The following is a 27,699-nucleotide window of genomic DNA, read 5'->3' as shown; positions in this document are numbered from 1 at the left end:
ATTATATATTGGAACACTGTCGAACACAAATCGTCCTGTTTGCACTTCCAAAAACTTTCATTTTAGCAGTACTTGGAAAAATTGTACGCCGTCTTGACCAATAAAATTTGCCGCGCACTCTGACGGCGGAGTAACAGTGAGATTCAAACAGGGTGTTCGAGCCTAGTGATGCAATGACAGACCTAACTTCGTCCAAACGATGTGTTTGTTCCAGTACATCTTTTTCTCAAAGATCTTTCCAAAACTGTCAGTTTTTCCGAGAAGAGTTGGCAAAAGTTTTAGCCCTAGACTGTCGTGTTTGACCCATCAGCTTTGTCTGGTTGCCATCACACCTGCTATTCAAAGTTCACGGACAAAGCTAATATAGACAATGCTCGGAAATGCAAAGCAAGAGTTGAAAAGTCTTCTTTCTCAAGACTGTATGGGGTACAATGTTCGACGAACTCTCTAATTCCTTCCTACAAGAGGTGTTCCTTTTGCATCCAGCATTCTTATTACTAGTGAAGGCTTATATTTGACTGCAGTTTTTCTATTGCTGATAGACCTAACAAAATGTCTTCATGAACATCCATGTCAGTCACTCCCTTGGTTGATAAATTAGGTGAAAACATTCCGATTTATTATTACCCTTGTGAAGTCACTTCGGCTTTGTCTACATTTGATCGCTCTGTGCCAAAATCAGGTCCTGGAGGAATCAAACTCGCATTTCTATAGCGAGCTTGATGCTTGCATTATTATGTTAGCTATGTATGGTATGCATTCAGGACTCACGGATTTTCTATAATACTGTATCAGGGGAAAAATAAGGAATTCCCTCGCATGTGACAGGGATAAGTAATGGCCATTTATGTGATTGTTACTATTTGTGCACAATCAACAAGATGGCCATCACCACACAGTTGAGATGGGAAAGTGTAAGACATTCGAAATGGAAAAGACAACTCAGGACATGAATAATCATGTTTGCTACCATGTGTCATGTCATTCCAGTATAAATTTTAAAGTGCTTGACTGATAACTGTTGTCATGTGGATTGTTCATCATCTTAGCCTAGTTTGTGCATGACTCGGGGGAATATGAATACTCATGGTAGTGTGCAGATGCAGCACAACCTGAGAATGGAGATAGAGCTTTCAATCTCTCTGCTCAGATGCACAGAAATGTCTGACTGACTTACCATAATTCGCAAACATTTCTATTGGAGTGTATTCTGATATTTCAGGTGATTTAGAAATATTTGGGAGGTATTGACTGCACCTTTTTATGAATACACAGTGGAAAATGATTCAATTACAAATTAGGTCTGCTGTTTACATCATGACTGAGGCGCAGCTGTGTGGTTGATGCAATCTTGCAGATGAGAGTACGAATATGGCAAGAATACTGGCACACAATGTTGTAGTCTTTTTGAAAGCATCATGAGATCTTTACTGTCCAGCACTGAATGATTGCAGATGAGCAGTCAGCTTCACCTCATTCTGAAGAATGGCACACATTGATGGAAAGCCATGCCTGTGAAAACCAGGATTACAGTTTAATGATGGGTCAGGATTAAAATCCAGATTAGCCCTCCTAAAGGTGAGTGCACTACCTCCAAGCAACCATACCATCTCAGAATATTTGTTTGAAAATAGCCTGGTGTTGGCTAGGTGGTTAGTGTGACTGGATTGCGATCTTAGGGTCCTGAGTTTGAGCCCCTGTCTGTCATTGAATTAACACCGGGTGGGGTTGACTCAGCCTGTCATCCTTCCGAGGTCAGTGAAATGGGTAAGAGTGTACTGGTAATGGAGGCATTGTATCAGTGGCATAGCTACGCACTCAAGCAATGATGCTACCTGCAGCCTTCTGTCACATATGGAGGAGGAGGAGCTTGAAAATAACAGATATCTGAGGGTATAATTAATGCAGCAATATTAATGGTAGGTAATAGATTCGTTTAGCAATAAAAATGTTAAAACTTAACTGAAAAATCTGAATTACAAACCATGGCTTTTTAACTCATGCCACTTGAGCCAGTAAATAATCATCTGAGACTCACCTTAAGTTCAGCAGCCTTCAACTGGTTTTCCTGGGTCATCATGTCCCCTGCTATGACCTGTTGCTCATGTTCCTGTGAAAGTTTGCTCAGCTGACATTGTAAGTTGTCCATGTCCTTCATCATATGCTCCTTTGTAATCTATGGTGGGATACAAGTAAATGTCATCTCCATAAGTTTATTATTTTAAACCATTATCTTTTTTATTTTATTTTACCCAAGAGTCCAGTGGTGCATGCCTGTATTGAAACCAAAGGACAAAAAAGAAAAAGGGTCAGCTTTGCCCATCCATCTCCTTCAGTGTACTGTCTATGCTTCCTTCAGTTATTTTACAGGCCTCAATGCAGCTTTCTCTTTTGCCATCGACTGTTCTCAACTTCCGCTGACTTAGTATTGTATGGTATTTTTTGTTTTTAAGGCAAAATGGGGTTCTTTTGCATCAAAAATATCGGTGATCCAAAGTGCTGTCCAGTTGCTATTGTTTCTCCAGTTTGTTAAAGAAAGGTCCAAGCTCATAACACAGTTAAACAGCAAAAGGCAGCAGGTTTACAAACTACCCTAAGATATTCAAGGAGGTTAGAAAAACTCTATTAAACCAGGATCTATGAGCAGTTTGTGGCTGTTTGCCATCATGGGTCCAGTCATTTTGTCTGTACAGCTCATTTCCTCCATGTTGTCCACCTTGCATTTTGTCGTGGGCAGGTGGAGTTGTCCATGTGGTACTTTGGGCTGTACCATGCCTTTGCTTTAGAACTGCCATCATGAGTTTTGGAGCTGAGGTTTCTATGGCCAGATGCCCTTCCTGGTGCCAAATGTCTTTCTTTCAGGCATTGTACTTTTAGCCTTTGGTTTAAAAACCTATGCCACTCGGCAGTGGGTAAGAAAATAAATAAGCAATATATCAATCCATCGATCAAGCAATAAAATCAATCAAGCAAACAAACAAGCAGCAAAATTAAGACGGTTATAATTAAAAATCACTGTCTGAGTTTAAAATAACAAAGAGCATTTAAATTCAAAGAAACAAGACAAGAAAAAGCCACAAAAACTCAAAACCTCCTCAAGGCAAATCAAGCACTTTTGAAGTTACTCATCTTGTGTGACAGAAGAAAATCAAGTCAGCAGCTGACACATTTAATGAGAGCAGGCCTGAATATGAACATCTCATCTAGGTTGATTGCAACAGGTTTCCATGGCAGAGTTGCAGCAAAGAAACCACTGCTGAGACCACAGAATAAGGTGAAAAGACTGAAACATGCAAGGCAACACCACGATTGGGTGACTGAACAATGGAATCGGGTACTCTGGTCTGATGAATAAAAGTTTGAACTTTTGGATTTAAGAGATGTCATTTTGTATGCCAAAGACCTGGAGAACATTACGACATGCAATGTTTGCAGCCTACTGTTAAACATGGGAGAGGCTCTGTGACTGTGTGGGGTTGTATATCAGCTTTTGGTGTTGGAAAACTTGTTAAAATCAATGGGATGCTAACAAAGAAGAGGGACAAGCAGATACTGCAGCATCATGCAGTTCCTAGTCCATCCATCCATCCATTGGGACCATACTCTGTGCAGAGCGTCGGTGCTGCCGAAGCAGTTTCCTTGGCTAGTGGGCACAATCCTGGACGGGTCGCCACTCCGACACAGGATACTCGAACATCCCCAGCAAGCTGGTACTCATTTTGCCGACCTCGGAAGGATGGCAGGCTGAGTCAACCCCCTGGTGAAGTAATTCAGCGAGGCTTGAACTCAGGACCCTTGGATCCCAAGCCACCACCCTAACCACTGAGCCAACACCAGGCTTAGTTCCTAGTGGAAATCGTTTAATCTGAAGATGATTCATTTTCCAACAAGATAATGATCCAAAACACATTTCCAATATCGTAAAACAGTCTTTAGAAAACAAGGTTACAGCTAGTGTGCTCCAATTGTTAGAATGGCCACCGCAGTCCTGACATGAAGGCGCTGTCACACCTTGATGATTTAGCCAGCAATGGCAACGTATAAAAATGTATGTAAAACGTTGGCGTACGCTGAAATTTTGATGTTTTTAAAAACATTTTTGGCGTATTCATAACGAGTTGGTCGTATGCATAACATATTAGTAACGTACACAGAACGTTTCATTGTCTTATAGATAACATACCAACGAATGATTAGCGTGTTGTCGGCGTTCACAACCTATGCCCAACGATAGTCTAACTTAGGCATAGTGCGCTGCACGTATCGCCGACGATCATGTGGCATAGCCTATTAAAAAGCTGTCGCTCGCCGATTCAAATCATAACCGCCTGAGAATTGGTAAGTGTCAACATCGCAGTCACACCTTGACGATTTAGCCAGCGTATGCCGACCTCTGAAAAATGTGTCTAAAACGCTGGCACAAGTCGAATACGTTATGGGTAAGTTTGGTTTACGTGAAGAGCACGCTGAAAAACGATGAAGTACGCTGTTATACGTTGTAGTACGTCTAGTATGTCGTGAAATTTCAAGCATGCTGAAAATTTTACGACATACTCGCCGTATGGCTCACACGTTCGGCTACGCTGGGAATAAGTTGTAGGCACGATATGCGATCGTTGACACACGTCGACACAAGTTCCTTGTAAGTTACTCATAAGTCGAAACACGTCGAGGTAATGTTTAGCATACCCGAAACTTATTTTCTCCGTCAAGGCACATTTTCTTTTTTTCTCCTTGGCTCCATGAAGGCACGTGACGAAATATCTGAAGTTGTTGTTGTTTTTTTTTTTTAATTTTTTTTAGTCTATCACGAATTTTAAAATATATTCAGAAATATATATGACAGAAATATATAAAATATATATGACAATATCCGCAAACAAAATATTCACAGAGGAGGAACTAAGAATAAGACATGAGCAAACTGAAGAGGAAATCGGACGTGACGTAACGGCACGTGACGAAATATCGGAAGTTATTGTTTTTTTTGTTTTTTTTAAACGCCAATATGCCATTATACGGTACCTGTAAATTAGAAACACGTTTAGTAAGTTCTGTGGTCATCCGGAAGACGTCAATCAAATACGTCTACATACGTCAATATGCGGTGGAGGTACGTTACACATAGGTTCAAAGCATGTTACTCATAGGTTAGAAATAAGTTTTGGGTACGCTAAGCAATACCTCGACGTGTTTCGACTTATGAGTAACTTACAAGTAACGTGCCTCGACGTGTGTCAACGATCGCATAACATGCCTCGACGTGTGTCAACGATCGTGTAACGTGCCTACAACACGTTACTCATAGGTCATAAATAAGTTTCGGGTACGCTAATCATTACCTCGACGTGCTTCGACTTATGAGTAACTTACAAGTAACGTGTGTCGACGTGTGTCAACGATCACATAACATGCCTACAACTTATGGCCAGCGTAGTGGAATGTGTGAGTCATACGCTGGCATACGTCGTAAAATTTCAAGCATGCTAAAATTTGAGGACAACCGCAAAGTACAACGATGAAAGCCAGCGTACTACGACATATGGCAGTGTTTTTCAGCGTGATCTTCATGTTATCAAAACTTATCCATAACGTATTCGACATGTGCCAGCGTTTTAGACAAATTTTTCACAAGTCGGCATACGCTGGCTAAGTCGTCAAGGTGTGACAGCGCCTTTAGTCCCATCAAGGCCATAATGGGATTACCTTACCTGGAAACAGAGAAGAAGAAGAAGAAGAAGAAGAAGAAGAAGAACCCAACTAACCTTACAGAACTGTGGAATGTTCTACAGGATATTTGACACAATATTCGTGGATGAGTGCTTCAGTCGTATACAGGAAGCATGGTTAAAATAGTGATGGCACTCAAGAAGGCAGAGGGTGGACACAGAAAGCATTGACTGATGCTATAAAATGACACTGCTCTCCTTATACTTAAGCAGTTTGTTCTTGCATCCACTAACACTCCCTTGCAGATGCTGAAAAAAAAATAAGGTTCTACAGTGCAAACTTTCAACACCATTAGGTCCTTACATTGTGTGCTCACATCCTTGCTACATTCCAATCCCTTCTTTCATATTCCATGTAAGGGAATGTTATGTATGAAAGAAACAACCTAATTATTGTAGTTTTCACAAAAGGTCAATAAAACGTGTATAAAAGGGCAGAAAACTTTGAATGCAAGTACATCCACTGATATTATTCTACAATGTTTGGAATTGATCACACTCCAAGGAGTGCCAACAAAGGATATGCAAAATGGATTTGTAGTTGTCTTTCGTCTTCCTTAGTCACCCATGTGTTCTTTCTTCTTAAGCTCAAAAGTGTTCTTGATTGCACAGATATATTTATGCTTTCTCCACATCAACCTCAGGATTTCACAACAAACACTGTGCTACAAACCTTTTGCTCTTTGAGCTGCTGTTCATAATGCTGCATTTCCTCCATAGTTTGATGCATCTGTCCCTGCTGGATGCTAATCTTAGCCTGCTGCTTTTTCAGCTCTTGTTGGAGCTTCTGTACATCTTTTTCAAGCTTCTCTTTGCGTCGTGTTTCTCTTGATTTTTCAGCTTGCTGTGTCTGCAATTCCTGCTCTATCTGCACAATAACAGGTCATCTCACAGGATAAGTAAAGGTCATGCAAGATTAACAACTGAGTTTATAAAATTCTTTAAACTTTTAGAAGAAAAAAAATCAGAAGGAATCCAACAGTTGTTATGAATATATATGATATATATGATATATATATGATATATATATGATATATATATTTATGAATATATATGATAGCTGTAATGCTGTTTAAGATATGAATGAAACAATTGCAAGACAATTGGAATCAGAAAATAATATTGTTAAACATTACATTTTCATGATTCTTTCTCTCAATTTGCTTTGTAATTTATATCTCAAAATTAAAATTTCACCACTTCCATTGCATTAAATGAAGCAGCCTTTTTTATTGAAATCAGTTAAAAAGGAAAAACACTTCTTTGCTGTGCTTTTGTCGATTCATGTTACAAAAAAGAAATAAATCAACAAAGGTGTCATCCAAGGATTACGTATGCTTGGGGGAAGGGTAGGGAGGATTCAGTATGGAATATGCCTGGGAGGGAGGAAGGTTGTAGATGTACAGGACGTATCTGATCATCAATATTTGAACCACACACAAAATTATATTTTGGATGACAAGATGAACCAAGATAATCAATCTTGTTGAAAATCCATCCACATGTTAAACACATGCATGTTAACATTGCAATCAAATTTTAATGTACAGAAACACCTTTCAAACAAAATTAGCTTTGTTCTTGATATGAGCGGTCATACACAGATGTCCCTCCTTCAATATTGAGCACAATTTTTATTTTCCTTTTCTTTTAGTGAGATTTTTGTCACATTAAAATAAGAATGTTCAACGATTTCAAATTACCCCAAAGTAGGATTGTATACAATTTGGAGCAATCTATACATTATGTACACAGAAGGTGAAAGGTAGGGTGGGTGATGGTGGGCTACCTCCCTGTTCCTTTAGTCATCAATGTATCTGTAAAGTGTCCACTCTATCTTCTTACTTGGTCAATGTCGTTTCGCAACTTCTCTGCTTCTTTCTCTTTGCTCATCTGTTGATTTGTCAGGTCACTGAGCTGCTTCCGTAGTGTTTCCACCACATCAAGTAGTGTGTCTCGCTCAGATGTCAGCTCCTCTTTCTGTTGCAGCAGGTCAGGGATGCTGATGAAACAATTACAAAACATCAATGCTTGAAATCAGAAATATAATATTAATTAAAAGCATTCCATGTGACCTGCTGGAAAGCAAAATTAAGCTTCTTCCATTTTGCATGTCTCGATAGGGAGCAGAATGGCCAACTTCACCTCCAGTCATAGCATGCTGGGACCAAGTTGTTTTTGAGTTTTCTGATATATTATACTATTCCTAGGAGTAGCACTCCCCTCAAACTTGAGGTTCTCCAATAAACGTTGTAACTTAGCTGATGGTGGACTAAGAAAAAGTGGCATCGGAAGACTCCCTCACAGAATGTTCCTAAATTGCACAGGCCTTACTGTACCATGTCAGTCACAATCATCATCTGATGCAAAAATTCGAGAACAACCAAGCACAGAATACAACAGTGTCCGCACTAACAAGACACACTATAAATGTGTGGCTCAAATGCAAGCTTTTTGTCAGGTGAAAATATACGACCATCTGCTGATTTTCCTATCATTGGAGCATGCTGTAAGTAAGGACATCTGGATGCACCAGCATAGAGCTGCCAATGTCACTGCTAAATTTATGTAAGCATGCTTCAAAATGATGGAATAATGACATAAAATTGGCTACCTTGCTCCCAGTCTACACCCAGGTAAACAAAATTACACAAGAAACTAGAAAAAGAGCAATCAGAGATTGCAGACCCTCGCCAGGGCTTGTTTTGTGCAGTGTGTTGTGTGGTGTTTGTAGTTTTGCGTGATGCATTTTGTGTGGCGTTTGTGCACTGGTGTGTTACATAATTAATGAGACATCACTAGAGCTGTCACTATATAACTGCTGGCAGTGATGACCAGGTACAAAGATGTCCCGCTTTGATGCAACCTCGCTTTGATCAGACACCTGACCCTGACCCATGACGTTTTTTTTATTTTTTATTATTATTCGATTAAATTCAGAATGGGATTAAAATAAATTAAATTCAAATTAAATGGAAGACCAAATAGGTACAGTCCTGCATTGGAGTCATCAGAAGGAACCCAATCAAGCAAAAGGCAAAGAAAAAGTCATCAGGAGGAACCTGAATAGGATTCGCATTTCAGCTGCTACTCCTCCACCCTCAAACTCATCCAAACACAGCCAAGTGAGGCTTATTAAAAAAAAATTAAAAAAAACCCACATCAAAAAATTAAATAAGTCTGCCTGCCAGACCATGTGTTCAATTAAGTTGAAATGTAAAACATGTATTCCCTATCACTACGAGATCACAATTGTGAAATTTCATGTCGATTGATTTAGCGATTCTTGAGAAAATATTATTTAGTATGTTTCTTAAATCAAATACCAGGCATAGTGGCATGCGCCTGTAATCCGGCTACTCGGAGGCTTGGGTTGGAGGATCGCTTGAGGATGGGAGCTCTGCACTGGGCCATGCTATGAGAGGGTGTAGGGCAGCCCGGAATCATGGCAAAACCCAATCCTTATTCCTGTGCCATAAGAGGCGACCTGGGTTGCATCAGGAAGGGCATCCGGCGTAAAACCTGTGCCAAATCAGTATGTGGATCATAACGGATGATCCACTGTGGCGACCCCAAACAGGAGCAGCCGAAAGATGAACAACAACATTTTTCTTAAATCCAATATGGCTGCCAAACCATGAGACTCGGAATCCGGATCCGGATCGCCACCAAAATCGAATCTATTCACCCTTGTCACACACCCAACATGTTCACCAAATTTCATCCAAATCTGTCGGTAATTTTTTTGAGATATCCTGCTCACAGACAGGCAGACAGTCAAACAGACAGACAGGGGTGAAAACACAACCTCCATCTACCTTTGATGGTGGAGGTAATAAAACACAACGAAAAAACATTTACATTTACATCCAAACTATGAAGATACAATTTTCTACAAGGCTATTACGCTTGCCATTTTTATTGTTGCCACAGAAGTATTTTTGGTTCTAAAGTTTTATTTTGAAATGGGATAATGACATAGCATCATAATTTAAGCACTCCTCATACTTGTTTTCACCCAACAATGCATTTCCTTCTTCCACTGCTGCATTCAGATTCACAATATCTGCTTCAAGGGAGGTTATGGTTTCCTTGGCATGCATCTCTTTCTCATGAGCAGTGTCCACCATCTTCCAGGCCTTCTCTATCTCCTGCCAAGGTATCACACAAAAATACATTCAAAAGTTTTACATTTCGTGCAGATTCTTATATTGTTTCTGCCATAAACAAATGCAGCTCTAATAGTTTGCTGTAACTTAGTATGCATGTAGTTTTAAAGAAAAGTCTGTCAAAATATTTATATATCAGGGAGACAGAATAGCAGCTTTGACGTCCGGCTAACTGGGTCTTCAATTTGATTTCCTATAAATCGCATAATACTAAAAACGGTTATCAAGTACTTGGTCAGGAGGGGATACTTCTGAGCAGCATATTGTTCAGAGAGGATCTTAAGCCTGGTGTTCAACCTTCTGACTGATGGATTTTTAAAATGCCGTGGTACCTTTCACAACCTATGCTGTTTGGATCAGTATGCTTGCCAAATCCCATGTTCTGCATGTGAGACAAGAGTAACAATCCCCATTCAGTGAGTAATTCCCACCCTTCCTGGCTGCGTTACAACAGCTCCAAAAGGCCATATGAATGGTGAGCTGCAAATGGGAGTTCAGATGAGATTATTTGTAAATCCATTATTACATTTCCATGTGCAAAGTAACAAACTGCATCTGAAAACACGTTTTGGGAGAGCTGTACAGGAAACGTCCATAAGGAAAAGTTAGTGACTTTTAAAATTGTTTGGCTCTTCCTTGTAGATGTTTATGGTGCTTTTGTTGCTGTGTTCTGTTGAGCACGACACATGTCATCAATTGTAATAGTAGCCTCTTTATAGTGGTATAAGTCGTTCAATGAGCCTATCTATGGAAACAAAACTCTTAAAATGATCATTTATCATGATAATGAGCCCTCATTAAATTCCCTTTTTTGCCTCACAAGTAAAGTTCTAACCTTTTTCAGCAGAGCGATTGTGGCCTGATCTTCTTGTGAAAGCTGCATCACAGAGGCCACTCGGGCTGAATTGGCCAGGATCTCAGCATTCAGCTCACGGCATTTGCTCATAAGCCGTTTCTCACTGTCATGGGACTTCTTCAAAGCACCATGCAGCTTTTCATACTCCTCACGAAACTTCTCGAGACTTTTGTCACCCACAAGCTCATCAAGAACAGCTTGAATGCCCTTCTCCAAACTCTCAAAAGAACTTTCTTCTTCCTCCATTATTTAAATTTTACCTTGACCTGTGGAGACAAAAACATACAGATTAGTATAACAGCACCCGGTCGAGTGCATACCTCCGCCAGGCTGAACATTTTATGTTTTGTATCCCACTGAGAGGCCGGATCTGGATCTTCACCAAAATCGAATCAATTTGCCCTTTGCACACATCCAACATGTCAAGTTTGATTTAAATCCCTGAACCCAGATTAAAAATATTAAATAATTATGGCTGCCAGGCCATGCGTCCAATCAGGTTGAAATTTAAAACATATATTCCCCATGATCGCGAGATCATAATTGTGATGCTTTACGTCAATTGATGATGTGGTTCAAGAGAAATATATATTTTAAAGATTTTCATTCAATCCAATATGGCTGCCAGACCATGTGACCTATAAATCATTCATGAACACCCTGGTATCCCCAAGGCTTGGGAACATGTGGGTAAATTTTCCCCTCGATCTGACAAGCCAATTCTGGAGAAGGTCTTTGAAGGTTTATTCTTCAAAAAATCATAGCTGCTAAACCATGTGACCTATAATGTCATGAGGAGAACTTTTTATTCCTCATGGATAGGCGACCATACCTATAAAGTCTTGCTTTGATCTGTTCAGCCGTTTCGGAGAAGAAGATTTTTGAAGGTTTTTGTTTAAAAAAATATGGCTACCGAACAACATGACCAATGACGTCATCAACTTTTTTCCCCCGTACAATTTCGCCCTAGATGACCCTCAAAAATTTTCATACTGATCGGATAAAGCAATTCGATATATGCAATTATGATGTGATGATGAACCACCTATGGCATCATCAAAAAAAGCATAATTATTTTCCATGGGGAGTACTTCACATGTGCCAAGTTTAAATTTTTTTTCCATGGAGCGGGTTTCAAAGATACAGAGGTCCTAAGTTTTTCCTTTTTTCCAGCATGGCTGCCACACCACGTGACCGATGATGTCATAATTATCATTAAAACATTCTACCTGAGTAGTCGCATCCATGGTGAAATTTAGTGTCAATCAGATAAGCGGTTGCAGAGAAAACAGAGACAATTAGCATGGACCTATGGACGGACGGACGACCCAAAAAGTTTTACAAGTATTATATTGTGCTGAAGTATTATACTGAAGTTTTACAAGATGGTAAGAGACAACTTTTTGTTCTACCAGACAACCTCTCAAAGAATTCCAGTTTCAGATAAGTTAAAAATGAAGGAGGTATTGTTGTGGGCCGGGGTTCGGTGGCGATAAACGACCAGGAGGTGGAGCAGTAGAACCGTCTCCCACCGAACACCCGGAATTTATAGGTCGTCACCCCGGATAACTCTGGAGTCGATGGGTCACTTAAAGGACCGTGGTCGCCAATATTTCGACGGTGTGAGGTAGGGTCCACTTGTCTATTCCAATTTACCTAAGTACTCACGTCGTCTAGCTACCGGGGAAACGACACCCTCGGCCGACTCTGTCCGGACTGAGTCGCAGGTACCGACTCGGATCTGGCGTCACCGAGCGGAGTTACCAGAGCTGCGCCGGTCCCAATGACAACTTACCAGCCCAAATGGCCTCACTAATTCTCAAGTCCGAAACATGCTGGGTCAATCAAAGAAAGGACATAAACGAACTGGAACATTCAAACAATTATTTTATTTCCAGGAATAAAAGAAAGGGACAAAGTGTAGACTTATTCACTATATGCAAGCAAATATTTACAATGATCATAAATACTTAAACAGTTTTACTTATAGGATGGCACCACATACAGACACACACCCAAAAGAAAAAGGACCCAATTGGTCTTTATTCGACCCTCGCAGCCAAGGGGATAGTCGAGCTTGGGGTCAGAGTTCTGTCGGGGTACCTGACCGCGTCCGTGTGGCTTGGCCCGCGACTGCAGGTGTGGGGCCCGTGATCCGCGGGAGCTTGGATGGTGAATAGCGGATCCAGGGTCGCTCCTTGTAGAAGGCCAGCGGAGACTCCAGGCTTGAGAGCTCCAGCAATGATGACAGCGCACCCAAACTGCCTTCCAAGAACTGCTCCCTCCAAAGAACTTCAAAGAACTCTCAAGAACTCCCAAGGACACGCAAGAACTCTCTGAACTCTGCGAACTCGAACGAGCACAAGAACTCTCCACACACACGCACACTGAGGATCACGTCGTCCTTTTTTGACCGCTCTGAATAGGGTGGAGCCTTGGTGGAGCTGACGCGCTGATCGCCCTGATTGAACAGGGACCTCCATGGATCTGCCCTTTCTGGGCGGGGTTATGGCCGAGCTGGGAAAACACCGCCTCCTCTACGCGTGTCTGTACCCCTCTTGCTAGAGAAACAACGATTTTGCCTTGTGGTGTTGGAATGCAGACCAATTCGAGGAAGTCGAATCAAGCACGCGAGGACCTTGCCTCGTATGCTACGGCCGCGCAGCAAGGGCGCAAGTGCTGAAAAAGACACTGTGGCCGCAAGTGGAGGGGATCAGGAGATTTAAATAACCTAACTATAAAATAATTCACAGTGCACACACAAAATTCCCATTAGACATCGGGGATGGATTCTAACTGTACACATACTTATTGAAATAACTGAACTACGGGGACTCTGGCTGTTTGTGTGCACAAGGTTTCCAAATCCGTAACAGTATTAACACATAAAGACGTCTTCCTTAGGTGTTGGCCACATCAGATGGCTTACTCAGAAAAAATATAACTTGCCGCTCGTAAAACAACCAAAGAAGGATGGCGTAGCAACTAATGTTATCCCGGAGCCATTTGCATGCATCATCGATGGTATGTCGATTATACATAAGTTAAAATAAGACCACAAAAAATTACCCAAAGTTTCTTGTTCTCTTCTCCACATGGCTCTGCATGGAAAGCCAGGCAGTGTGTGAATAGACACCATTTTTGATGTTACAGAGAAGACTCGATAAACGCAGAATGGCAAAACAGAGCAATTCTTTCTGGGGCTGACTTCAAGAACATCACATCAGGTCACATTGTCCAGCAATGGAGAAAATGTCTGTGCAACTCAAATAGCAAGAGGGCATTCATTGCTTTTTTATTGAAAGAATGGCAACAAGACAAGTATAGAGAGTAGCTTTCAGGGGGAAAAAAATTTAAGTTAATGTTAAGTGTTCAGTTAATGCAATCCATCGCTACTGAACCAGAAGTGTGGATTGCAGATGCGTGTAAGATACATTGATATCGGCAAAGTTGTGCAGGTACTTGGAATAGAGCTATGCAAATGCTTTCCAAGTTTACATGTGTTTACTGGCTGCAATATTGTCAGTGTATTTGCTGGACATGGCAAGATTTGGGCACTTCAAATCGTCAAGTGGAGTAAACCATTCTAATAAATGTTTCAGCTGCTTGCAACACAGAGGGAGTCTCCAATGAGATGTTTGAGAACGTTCAGGAGTTTAACTGTTCGATTACGGTTCTAAAGCAGGCACCAATGATGTAAATGAACTTAGATATAGGTTATTCTGTGGTAAGAAAGGTAAACCTGATACCAATCGGCTTCCTCTCTGTGATGACTGTCTGCCCAAGCACTCTATCTATGCAAACGATCAAGCAATAATCTAGAGGCTAAGTTTAGGAAGCTGCCCTGATATCCGATCCCCGATTGAATCTGGCAGTGTCAAGAGATGGGAGATGATGGTTACAATATTGCAATAGACTGAATGGATGGAGACCCTGTGGGACCGGTGACCTGGGATTTCTCAAGTAATACATACTGCCATGCAAATGGGGACCTGGGACTACATACTGCAATGCGAATGTGCACTGGTATGTAAGCTTCGAAACTGCACGTCTTGCAAATGGTTTGAAGTTGTAACCGAGTTACGTGTGGCTTTCTACTTGAAGAGCAACAGAAAAGGATTAATTAGATTGACTGCATTTTATTACATTGACAGCTGCTTCTTCATTACAGTTTATGCTATTCCAGTTACGATCACAAAGCAATGCAGTTTCAACTTAACCAGCACAATCTAGTGCTTAACAACAAGTTTAGCCAGCCAACACAGTGTCAAAAAGTTTAGTAATCCACAGAGGACAGTGGTGTCACACGGATGTGAAACCAGGCTGTAAACTATCCTATAAAAGAAAACATAAACATCCATTAATTGATATGCATAGAACAGCACGTGTTTCAATGAGACGGTTACAATGCAACAACACATGTTACATAAAGTCATTACATGCACCAATGATGTCTCGGATACTATTTATCAGTACATTTACCGGTACCATTAAAACAATCAACAAGCTAGATCACATATCTCAGAAATCCCTATTTCCATATATGCCATACAATACATGCTTGATGTGATATGGCCACTGTACTACACACATACATCAACGAAGAATTGTTATTTATCTTAACATGGAGGAACTACGTCTGAACCATGGCAATCAAGCATACCCGCCATAACTGGACCCCTGGTATGTACATGTACCACCAGTCACGATAGCGATCATCATCTGACGCAGCCCATGTAAAATAATATTACACATGATTGTCCTTATTATTATATTAGAAACACATTTTGCTACAAGGCAATACAAACTGTATACAACACATACAGAACTTGGTGACGTTAGTCAGCCTCTGATATGAGTGTTAACACTTGTGTTTCTATCAGGGTTCGGCACATAATGATAAAGACGTATAACAATTCAGTGTTCAATGACATTCGATTAATTTTTTTATTTTTTTTGTATACCTTGGTCGAGGCTCGTATGAGAGCAAACACACAACTCACAGCAAGGAGGCATGAGACAAGAGGGGCGGGAGTGGAAGGGACAAAACAGTGGGGAACAGACACATTAGGTGAACTGTGGAAGGGAGAGGGATGGGCATGGGACGGGGAACATGGCGAAGAGAAGATGGACATTACAGGGACTTTCAGGAAGGAAAGCAGGGGAATTGAAGGAAGTGGGCTTGGGTGGATTATCGGGGGTAGAAAAGATCGAGGATTTGGATGGGGGAAGATAAGAGGTGGTGGTGAACAGCTGTTTTGAAAGCCTGAAGGGAAGAATGGGAAAGAATAGAGTGAGGAAGTTTATTCCAAAGGTGGGAAAAAAGAAGAATGAAAGAGTGAAGATGAGCAGTGATTCGTGATTTTGGTAGTTTTACCAGAAGGGGGTTGTTGGCGGACCTTGAGCGACCTGTGGAAATGTGGTGGGGACAAATCGCAGAGAGAGCAGGGGGGGCAAGGCTGGAGAGGAGTCGGTAGAAGACAGAAAGACCACCGACCAACCTGCGGTGATTGAGTGAGAGGCCCAAAGACTCAGCTTCATTGCGGGAGATGCCGATGATCTTAAATGCCCTGGTTTCGACAGCGTGAAGCCGGGAAAGGTGGGAGGCAGGAGCACCAGCCCAGAGGGGAGAGCAGTACTCCATCAGGCTACGGACAAAAGCTTTGTAAGTGGTCAGGAGCTCAAGAGGGCCGAGGAAGGACTTTGCACATAGCTTTGTATCGTATTTTGCATAGTTACAATCTTTGAAAATTCACTCAAAAGTGGGCTAAATTACAAACTCACACAAATATACAGTACATATTTCCGTGAACTTTAAGAGACTCACCGACCAGTTTGTCAGGTCGGGCCAGATAAGATCTGTGACTTGCTACTTGTTCCAGGTACAAGTGTGTTTCATGTTCGGATTGTCGGCGACTAAACTGTCACCTCCAAAAGGTTTCCTGGTGAGCAGTGGCGTATTGAGGAAAAATGATGCTCGAGGTGAGATGTCAAATTTCCGCCACCTTGTAACTCACATGCTGAATTAAACACAAAGCCCAATGAAATAACTTTATTACAAATCAAATGAGGTACCGTAAGTACATTTTCAAGGAAACTGTTAAAGTTTTGTTTTCTGCCTTTATAAATGGTCATTAGCTTACTAAATGTGCAGTTGGTGTGACTGTGTGGTTCACCTCTTCCTAGCCTTCAGTGACTCAAACTCGTCTATCAGCTTCAAAGTCAATTGACTCGGCTAGTTCACGCTCAATGGAGAGAATGGCGAGATTACTGAACCTAGAGTGGCTTATTGTGGATCTGAGGTAGGTCTTTATCAGTTTCAGTTTAGAGAAGCTCCTTTCACATGCTGCAACACTCACACATGGTGAGAAAGGTGCTCAGTGTGATGAGAAGGTTTGCGAAAGATTCCTCGAATCCCCACTTCACGACATATTGCAGGATTTCATGTCTTCCAGTCCACCATTTCCATCCCAGTGGCTTCCTCATACATTTTGATGCCTCAGCAAAGATGATGAATCTCCTGCTGTATCTCGCTGGCGATTATATCGTCATATGTCTCTGTGAGATGATGGATTTTCATGGCAATGTCTGTCATTGACTGAGTCCATCAGATAACTGAGTGACGTGAGCAACCAAAACTTATTGTTCATGTCACTTATCTCATGTGTGCGTCGGGTCGTTTCCCCGTGTAGCCGATCCAGTATTTCATAATGCTCCTGTTTAATATTGTTATGGATTTCAGAATCCGGTCTGATGAATGCATACACACATCCAGGTCCTCAGATAGTTATTTCCTTAAATGCATGTTCAGATTAGCCCCATCTCTGTGTCTAATGGGATTTTAAATGTGATGCGTTGAGAAGGGTAAAGGATAGATCCCCTCTCTTATGGGAAGTTTTTTTTCTTTATGAAGACATGTTTATACACATTTCTTTCGCGAGCTCTGACGCACGCCCATATTTTTCCTCAGCAACGTTCTTTCGCGAGCGCTGATGCCTGCCTTTTTTGAGAACGCACGGGTCGTCATGGTAACCGTGTGCGAGTGGGGCAGGGTGAGCCATAGGGGACTCTGCGCTCGCTGAGACGAGCTGCAGATTTAAAAACGAATTGGAGGTCCGTTCTGAGGTATGAGAAGTAAGAGAAGGGAGAGTGAGTAAGCGAGCGTGTGGTGAGCGTGTGGGTGTCTGACCAGCACCAACAACGAGACAATTCGTCCTTCCCAGTGCTTGAGATAAGCGAGTGTGTGGTGTGCGTGTGGGTGTGAGCAGCGCCGCCGAGTGAGGCAAGGGTCGGTTACCAACGTGTGAGGCGCGGGTCAGTCACCGACGGACCGTGTGGGTCACTGGACGTCACCAGTTTTGTGAAGTGTGATGAGTTGCCTGTTGCAGCACCAGGGTCTAAACCCACGACAAACGATCTCGGTGCCCTCCCAGACGTCGACTGGTGTTCAAGGCTGTTCGCAAGAGGGTGCACGGCAAGGCTGGGTGCTGACGACGGACGTGACACACACGCACACATTTCAGAACGTTTTCACTTCAGGGACAACTACTCTCTGGTGAGCGAGACGACTCTTCTCCCCCCCTGCCCTCCCCACCCTGAATGATTTACTGGGTTCCCTTGTCTGTGTTTAGCTGTAAGGCAACCCCTGATAAGCATCTGCTCTCTGTCTCTTTCCTGGCATTATGATTGATTTCTGCCTGAGTAATTATTCATTTCAGTTACTTTGCAACTTATTCATTTATTTACCTCAGAAAAAGAAAGTTCTTTTATTTATTTATTTTATTATTAATAAATAATTTGTCGACTTCCAACCTGTCCGTGTTTGTCTTTTCCTTCCATTGGTCTCACATTGTCCGAGCCTCGATAGACTGTGAGGTAATTACCACAGATTTCACCAAAAACAGTTGGCACGCACCAGCGGTTAAAACACTGGGCCGCCCTAATTAAAATCTAATTGAGATAACATTGGTGCTTTGCCAAGGACACGCTACCCGCTCAGGTAACCACGTGACCTCCAGTTAAACAGCATAATTAGACAGGGGACACTGGAACTCGTGGTTAACTGGGTGGCGTTCGTGGTTTTAAAACAACCCACCATACCACAACGTTAATTGTAACGTTATTATTAACCCTAACCGGCGCTTCCGAGGACAACCTGGGATTAATCACCCTGAGTGACAAGCTAGTGTCTCGCTACCCATGGCCGCAACAATATCATCTTGCAATGAAAGATCTGCGTCCAAGGTGTCTTCCCCTGACAAACTTTTCCTCCTCATCCATCGCTCGGTAGAGATTCCCATTTGCTCACAAAAATCAGCAGCCTTGATTTTTGCCTCCTCTATGACGTTGTCCCGTTCATTTTGGAGAAATAAAACAAGAGCTCCTAATTTGACAGCAGAAGCATGTAGCTCAAGCCCAGCTGTTTGGGGAATTTTTTGCGTGTCATTCATCTCAGTTAGAACGGGCTTCCAAAAGAATAGGTATATGATGAAAATGTAGGTCATCATGCTATTCAACAAAATACACTACATGGCCAAAAGTATGTGGACACCTGCTCGTCCAACATCTCATTCCAAAATCATGGGTATTAATATGGAGTTGGTACTACATACTGCATGCATCATCGATGCAAGCAGGGCAGAAATTTGATGAACTAACTTGTTGGAAAGGTGGCATCCTATGACGGTGCCACGTTGAAAGTCACTGAGCTCCTCAGTATGGCCTATTCTACTGCCAATGTTTGTCTATGGAGATTGCATGGCTGTGTGCTTGATTTTATACACCTGTCAGCAATGGGTGTGGCTGAAATAGCTGAATCCACTAATTAGAAAGGGGTGCCCACATACTTTTGGCCATGTGGTGTGGCTGCATCCAACCATGTGCCCTGCATCTCAGCGTTACTGCCATGAAGCTGCTCCAGGGCTTCAGATATTTCATGTAGGTTGGACCATACAGCATCGATTGCATCATGCTGGGAGCTCCATCGAGTCTCGCAAATTCGCTTCACTGTCTTCCCTGGGTCAAACTGCTTGAAGATTTCCCCCGGTGAGTTGAGACAGAGAAAAACCGGTGAAGTTTCTCGATTGTCCCGAAAAAGTCATGGCGTTCATTGTAGTTGCAGCAGAGTGAAGTGCAGCCAAATTAAAGGAATGAATAGTGCACTGAATGAAGACATCCTTTGGATTGATATCGGTGATTCGCCATTGAACTCCATGGTGAACCCTGGCCATCGTAGCGCCATTGTTGTACCCTTGACCACGGAGGTTCATGAGGTTAAGACCATCATCTCGCAGCTTGCTAACGATTTGTTCTGTTAAATCTTCAGCTATCTTGCTTTCCAGCTGCATTACATCAATAAATGACTTCTTTACTTTCACTTCTCCATGTGAGATCTGGACATGTCTTCGGATCTGAGACACCTGATCTATGTGTGATTGATCTGGAGTATGATCCAAGATGAGGGCATAGTATTTTGCGGTTTTAACTTCCTTGATGATGTTCGACTTGACCTGGCTACCCAGAAGTTGTATGAATTAGTTTTGAATGGTGGACGAGCGGTACGTAATGGTAGGGTGGGGAACAGCTTCACTGTTAAACAAATGCTCTCTCATTACTGGATCATTTTCCTAACAGTTGCATCAGTGCCAGGAAATTCCCAACTTATTAGTCGTTTCGGGTGAGAGACTCTCTCTCTGCCCTCGAAAAGTGAGATTTTGGCATAATAAATACATGATACCATTAATAATACATTTGAGAATAGCGCACCACTTTGTTGCATCGCTTTCAATCTGACATTGGATGTCATGATCTATTATTGCTCCTCTTTCCAAGTGAATACACATTTATTTCCACTTCATGGATGTCTCATCATGGTCTGGACTTTGTTCATGCTCAGATATCCGATGGTTTAACTTCCTCCACTTGTTAAATCCCTCCTTCTTGGCAAAGGAGCTCCGACCAGTGTATAAAAGGCAACAGCAAAAACAATAGACGGAGTCCGATGAAGGTGAAAAGAGCAACTAGTGGCGTAGTTTTTCTCCATTCTCTAGCCTTTTGAAAAACCACTCCCCAGACATACTGCATTTCTCATTTTTGAGAAAAGGCCAAACCCTGTTCTGAATACCCAGAGGGTCTTTCATCACCACAACCACTCATATATGTTGAGAAATATAGTGTGGCCATGTTGCCACATCACAAAAATATATCAATCCAACTAGAATCTGGTTGACGTAGATCTATAGCTCGACGTAGCTCATGCGGTTCATTTACCTTGGTGGACTCCTGCGCTGATGCATCACTTGTTTGTTTTTGAATTTCAGGTGAGGTCTCCTCAGTCTCTGGTCCATGATCAGACTTCTTCCCATCCACTCTGTCTGAAGCCTGTAGGAACTTTCGGAAGGCAGCTTCGCCTTTCTGGTTCTCGAGACTGATGAAGGCGCTTGTAAGGCGGCCCTGCTTAGACATAACAAGCTTGCCCCACTAACAAGCTTATTCATTGTAGAAAGGGATCATCTAAAAAAACGTAAAGACAAGAATAATTCAATAGTAATGTTGTGGTAGTAAATTAGAAAGCAAACAAGAAATTGTTAAGACCCTAACGTTTCCAGATCTGCCATTAGCATTACTTGAAAACAATATTGGATAGTGAAAATTATGGATTTTTAGCAAAAAATTGTGGAAATTATGTAAAAAACAATGAATCTTTGATAAATTGTATAAAAATTGGCCCAACTTATTCAATAAGATGCCAGGAGTATTTCAAAAGCATAAATACAATGTTATTTCCTTGTCCTCACGGTAGCAGAAGAAAAAACAGAGAAGAAAAACACCTGCAGAAGCAAGCTCAGCATGATAACTTATCGATCACGAGAGAATCCCGATACTGGGGGAGAAGGATACTTTTTACAAGTACGACTTCTGAAGATTTTGCTGAGATGGCGATCAACAGCAAGACCCTGAAATAATGTGGCTTTGAAGTGCCATGTCGCATGAGCCCACCACCCATCGGCCTTCAAAAGGGGAATTCTGCCATTTTTGCTTTCAAAATGAATCTATATATTAATACTGAAGGACCAATTTTGTGCTCCTTCTCGCAGTCACGTCACGTTTTTCTCGGTACTGTGACCTGGACTGAAAGAAACTTCGTACCTGTAAGAGTTCATCGCACATAGTGGTAATAGTCAAAATTCAACTCTGAAGCAGAATAAACACTTTTCGTTTTATAATCGTTTACATGGCGACGTGTGACGTCACCGCGAAGAGGAGTCAGGACGTCATGACATCATCGGTCATTCGCTGACGTCATTACGTCTGTCGTCGACAGACGGTTACCGCTGAGAGGTGTAATTCCACTCCTCGAAAATAGCGTCTGCAATGTAAAACCCTCTTCTGCACATGCTGACTACCTCAGAATGTGAATTTGACACAAAAAATGTAACAAGAAACATTGTATCTTCTATATATTAATACTGAAGGACCAATTTTGTGCTCCTCCTCGCGGTCGCGTCACGTTTTTCTCGGTACTGTGACCTGGACTGAAAGAAACTTCGTACCTGTAAGAGTTCATCGCACATAGTGGTAATAGTCAAACTTCAACTCTGAAGCAGAATAAACACTTTTCGTTGAGATGGGAGCGAGGAGTGAAGAGGCGGGGGCGGGGGATGAAGAGGCGGGGGGCAAGGTAAGCAAATTTTTGGGCAGGGGTAAGCAAATCGAAAGCGGGAGACGGGGGGAAATGGGGCGGGGGATGAGTGGGTGGGGGCTGGGGTGAATTAGGTGGGGTTGAGTGTGAGGGGGTGTGAGTGACAGGGGGACGGGGGCAAGTGGGGCGGGGAATCAAGAGACAGGGGGGCAGGGAGTGAAGAGGTGGGGGCGGGGCCGGGGTAATTAAAATTTTGGGCGGGGTTAGGCAAATTGAAGGCGGGGGGTGGGAGGCGGGGGGGATGGGGTAGGGGCGGGGGATGAGTAGGTGGGGGCAAGCACGCCCTGTCCAGTCTATGTCCCTCGAGTGTGGGTGAGCTGGTGAGGGTGGTTAAATGAACGGAAACCATCTGTGACGGGGTTTCGGCAAGTAGATAATAGTGTTTTATCCGACATGATTTCAAAGAAAATTAATTTTCAACCTTCAAATATCGTGCGAATAAATTCTGCTTTTTGTTTGTGTCCTTTTCTCAACCTGTAGAAATGAGCCACAAACATGAATGAGGCATGAATGGCGAACTAAAATGAGCACGAACGCCTCGTCCGCTTAGTTTCCCGGCATTCCACGTGCTCCTTTATGCCCACCCCTCTCTCCGGGATATCGTTGGTCGCAACCATTTGCCGCCCTCCCCCCCCCCAAAAGCACCACTCGGGGTGACCGCCCCTTTCGCTCCCCCCCCCCTCGCTACGCCAGTGCTGGTGAGGAGGAGGTATGGATATGGACACCCAGCAGGATTAAAAACAAAACCTGTCAAAGGGCGGAGGAGCTCCTTGTGCAACAGCCATTCATATCTGGTGTTCAACTGTGTCTGTGGACATCCTCCAGCAATTTGATTACCTTTTTATAGGAGGTTGGTAGCAGGATTTACACTCCAGCCACCACAAAACACTTCATTCCACAAAACACGTAAGAAGCGCAAAGAAAACAGAAAACCCACTCTGTGGGAGAACCTCCTGTGCAGCTGCCCTATGGAGGGCAGCTCACCAGATGACGGGATTGGGGCAAAGTCTCCAGGACCCCCATTCTTTGATGATCAATGGAAAGGCATGGGGGTAAACTTCCTGGGTCAGATTGCAGTGGTGTGTGTCGGTGTGGTGCTGTGGTGTCGTCCACAAGACAGCAGTCTCCTCGGTTTAACCTGAGGTGGTCCCTTCTGGTGGGTAGCTGGAATGTCCTATCCCTAAGAGATAATTATCACCTGTCTCTGCTATCATCTGAGTTCCAGTATTTGAACATCAGTATTGCAGCACTCTCTGAGGTTCGTAGACCAGATAGTGGTGAGTTCATGATGGGTGGTTACACCTACTACTGGTCTGGTCGCTCTGATGGTTATCATGCCCAAGGAGTTGCTGCAGCCGTGTCCAATAAACTGACACCTATGATAATAGTGGTAACGCCAGTCAACGAGCGCATTATGACACTGAGGATTCGTCACTCTTTTGGTGTCATTTCCCTGGTCTCTGTGTATGCACCAACTGAGGTGTATGATCTCACTGTGGAGGAGGCATTCTATGCCGTGCTGGAGTCCATGGTAGATCGGTGCCCCAGGCAAGATACTGTCATGTCCAGGCCAATTAACAACAGCCTGGAAAGGATAGCCGGATGGTTTTAACTCTGAGGTGAACAGCCAAAATTCTTGGCAGTTATGGTACGAGCATGATGGAGGCAGGGAAGGCGCTTTACCAGAACAGAAGCACACGGGTTTATTCTCAAACCCACAATTAACAAATAAACACAAGGAAATTCAACAATAATGATTTAATAAACATAAATCAATGGTGATAATGAAAATAAACCAAAGGGTGAGGTAATGAAAAGTGAGGTAAACTAAATCCTAACTGGAGATGTCTCCACTCAGTCACAAAAACAGACGAGGTGAAAGATAAAAATAAAAGAAAATCCCCCCTTTATGCCAGCACTCAGCTTTGCGTCCAGAGATGACCTTTCGGAGCCTGATGTCATCGAACTGCATAGCCACCGCATGGGAAAACACACCAAAATGGCTCAAAGTCGCTCTCTAAAGCCATGTTCATGTGGTAATTCGTGTGCGTGTGAATGGTCTTCAACGCCAGGAGTCCACAAATTGCCATACAGTTTCTTCTCACGATCGAGATTGCCACACTGCTCCCTCTAAGTTTCAGTTCCGCACACATCAAATGGCACCACCTTTCTCCTTGATCATACAACAAGGCCACTGCCGAGGCTGAGTAGGAGACGAGTAGAGATGAGACATGGGACCACGGAGACGAGTAGGAATTAGAGATGAGTAGAAGCGACTGCCAGCCCAGTCTTGGCTTTCTTCTCGGCCCAGCCAAACCAAACAACGGAAAGCGCCTTATTTCAGCACGTTAACAAATTCGCACTAGCGCTACAATGAGAACCAGACAGCTCTCTCGTTGTGCCCAGAAATAACAAGAGGGCCGACTGTTCTCTTTCAACCGTCCTCAGTCTCTCGAGCCTTCTCCCCGTAACGTCACCCCGACCAATCATCAGCCTCAGGGGCATGGCCTGCCGGTTACGTTTTCTGGGAGGAGGGGTTTAGTCTGCCGGTTATTGTTGTTGTTGTGAAACGTGGTGCTTTATGGCCGGCCTTATAAATGTAAAAAACGTAGGAAAAGGACACAGGGGGCAATCACATACTGGGAAAAACAAGCCTTAGAACCCACACGTAGCAATCTTAAGCTCACAGTTTTCCCTACTTAAATTACATCGAGATGTCTCCGACCCATCCATGGACCATGCTGTACTCTACAATCCTATCTTCACTCTGGGATTGCTCCATCTACCCGCACAAATGTAACAATACTCTTCTAGTCTTGGGGGAATTCAATGCATCGACTGGCACTGATGGAGATGGTTATGAGACATGTGTCGGTCCCCATAGGTCTGGAACTGTGAACCAAAATAGCACTAAGTTTCTTGACTTTACAAGAAGTCGTGGACTGAGGACGGCTAGTTCATGCTTTCACAGCACCCACAGGCTCATCACTGGACTTGGTATTCCAACGCTGGTGGTGTGGCAAAGGAGATTGACCATGTGCTCGTTGATGGTTGCTGGAGGATGATTCAGCACTGCAGAGTCTACCGGAGTGCTCAGTTCCTCAATACTGACCACAGGCTTGTTGTAGCAACTCGGAAGTTGCAGCTTAAATCCAGGAGAATGGTACCATCCCAACCTAGGCTGGATGTGAACAAGCAAAAAAATGAGAGGGTAGCTCAGGAGTTTGCAAAAAGGCTGAGGAGGGATTTGGGGGGGGGGGGATGGGGTGGGTGTTTTGGGGAATCCTGAAGAGTTGTGGAGTGCCTTCAAGATGACCATCCTTGATTTTGCCGGTGGATGCCTTAGAATCCACCGTCAGGTGAAGAAGAAGTTTGTCTCCGAAGCGACACTGAATACCAATGACCAGAGTGGCAGGGCCAGGCTTCATTGCAGCGCTGAGCTGTTCAGGGTGTTGAGGCATAAAACTGTGCATGTGCAGAGGGCAGACAAGGAGGCCTATGTGCGGAGAATCTGTGAAGGGGTAGAGCATCACCTGTGGTCAAGTGATTCTTATCCTGCTTACAGAGGAATTTGTGCATTGTGTTCCTCCAAGCCCATCTCCTGGTGTACTGAAGTTAGAGCGGAGGGTGGTGGGATCTTGACAGAGGAGTCTGAAGGGAAAGCCTGCTGGGTGGCTGTACCAGGCTGACCCACCAGCTGTTGAGTTTGAAGTCAGTAGTGTAACTATCCCTCTTGCTGCCCCTACAATCAACTGTGAACCGCCTTTGTTTGTGGAAACCCAGAGGCTGCAGTGAAGTAAACCAGTTGAAAAGGGTAGGTTTGAAATAGGGCTCCTGAGATCTGTGGCATCCATGCTGCACTTCTCAAGCCTGGTGGAAATGCTGTACTTGTGTCATTGCATGCAGTTCTATGCTCTCTTTGGAGCATAGGTATCATCCCAACTGAATGGAGTAGGGGCCTTGTTGTCCCTCTTTGGAAAGGGAAGTGTGATCGCCAGGACTGCAATGACTAACGAGGAGTGACGCTGCTCTCAGTGCCGGACAAGGTCTTTGCTCAGATAATTATTGACTGGGTTCGCCACCATCTGCTTAAGCACCAGCGCCCAGAGCAGTTGGGCTTTACATCAAAGAGGTGAATAATTGACTGTATCCTCGCTTTTCGGGTACTCACTGAACACAATCAGAGTTTCGACAGGGGCTGCTCACAGCCGATGTTGATCTCCACAAAGAGTTTTATTCAGTGCATAGGGATGCCCTCTGGAGGATTCTTGATCTTCGTGGGGTGCCACCAAAACGTCATCTATCAGCATAAACTTGAAATGATGGAGACCTCAATAATGTATTCCACCATCAGTCATATTACATTTATGGGCCATGATGCTACTTTGTCCTCTCACAACTTAATAAATACTTAATCATTCTGAATCAAACCCATCATAGAATAACTACATGGTAAAATCTACTCAATAGTGTAAAGAAAAATTTCACCTGTTCATTCACATTTTTGAAACATGCATGTCATTGGTCATCACTGATGTTACAAAAAAAGACATGGGCATTTTTTGCACAATTTTGCTGTGGAGGTCTCCTCAATCTGTATTCCTCAACATAGAGGTACTATTCTTTTTGTTGGCATATGAGTCATATCAAAACTTAAAAAAAAACATTTGTTATTAACTTGGTTTATTTTTTCGTACACAAAGCCAAGGCTCATAGAAGAGGTAGAACACAAAATGGATCAGTACACAACAGAACAAAAGGAACAGTGGAAAGATGAGGGAAACACCAATAGGGTTGAAGGACAAAATAGACGGAGACAGACAAATGAAGGATGTGGGGGGAATGAGGGGAAGGGGAGGACACATGAGGTGGTGGTGAACAGTTGCCTTGGAGACCTGTGGGGAAGAATGAGATTGAAGAGAATGCTGATGTTGGTTCCACAAAGGGGAACATAACAGGTGAGGATTTTATGGGCACAAAGTTGGGCTGTAGTCCCACAACGGTGGTGGCTGATGCAACTTGGGCCACATCGGTGTGGAATGATGAAGGTGATCACGCATGAAGGTCATTTGGAACACTGGGACCAGGGCTGCTGCATCCTCTTTGTTCTACAGCTCCATTCGCACTCCTTGTGTCCAGCATGAGCATGAATGACCCTCCTAAACTTTGGGAACACCTCCCCAAGTGGCAGATCCCATCAATGACCATGAAACGAGAATGGCACTCGGTGGAGCCCGCACCTCC

General features: G+C 43.2%; 1 protein-coding gene across 4 annotated transcripts in view; it reads right to left on the bottom strand.

The window, feature by feature from the left end:
* Positions 1 to 27,699, bottom strand: part of CFAP58 (cilia and flagella associated protein 58) — a 178,135-nt gene that overhangs the window by 118,210 nt on the left and 32,226 nt on the right. For 3 of the 4 annotated variants that reach the window (XR_015062292.1, XM_085897517.1, XM_085897509.1), the window contains exons 3-7: positions 10,734 to 11,020; positions 9,738 to 9,880; positions 7,575 to 7,731; positions 6,403 to 6,597; positions 2,039 to 2,176 (exon numbers count right to left, since the gene is read on the bottom strand). Coding sequence is in view for 3 of the 4 variants with exons in the window: in XM_085897517.1 (XP_085753643.1) it covers positions 2,039 to 2,176; positions 6,403 to 6,597; positions 7,575 to 7,731; positions 9,738 to 9,880; positions 10,734 to 11,000 (900 nt within the window). In the remaining variant the exon portion in view is untranslated. Of the gene's footprint in view, positions 1 to 2,038; positions 2,177 to 6,402; positions 6,598 to 7,574; positions 7,732 to 9,737; positions 9,881 to 10,733; positions 11,021 to 21,023; positions 21,180 to 27,699 lie in introns of those variants that run through there. The other variant, XM_085897526.1, reaches the window with a different exon arrangement.

The sequence above is a fragment of the Eptatretus burgeri genome, chromosome 1 (assembly GCF_056783735.1).
Source record: "Eptatretus burgeri isolate ZD-2024b chromosome 1, Ebu_testis_v1, whole genome shotgun sequence".
Taxonomy (NCBI): domain Eukaryota; kingdom Metazoa; phylum Chordata; class Myxini; order Myxiniformes; family Myxinidae; genus Eptatretus; species Eptatretus burgeri.
This window is presented reverse-complemented; position numbering and strand designations above follow the sequence as displayed.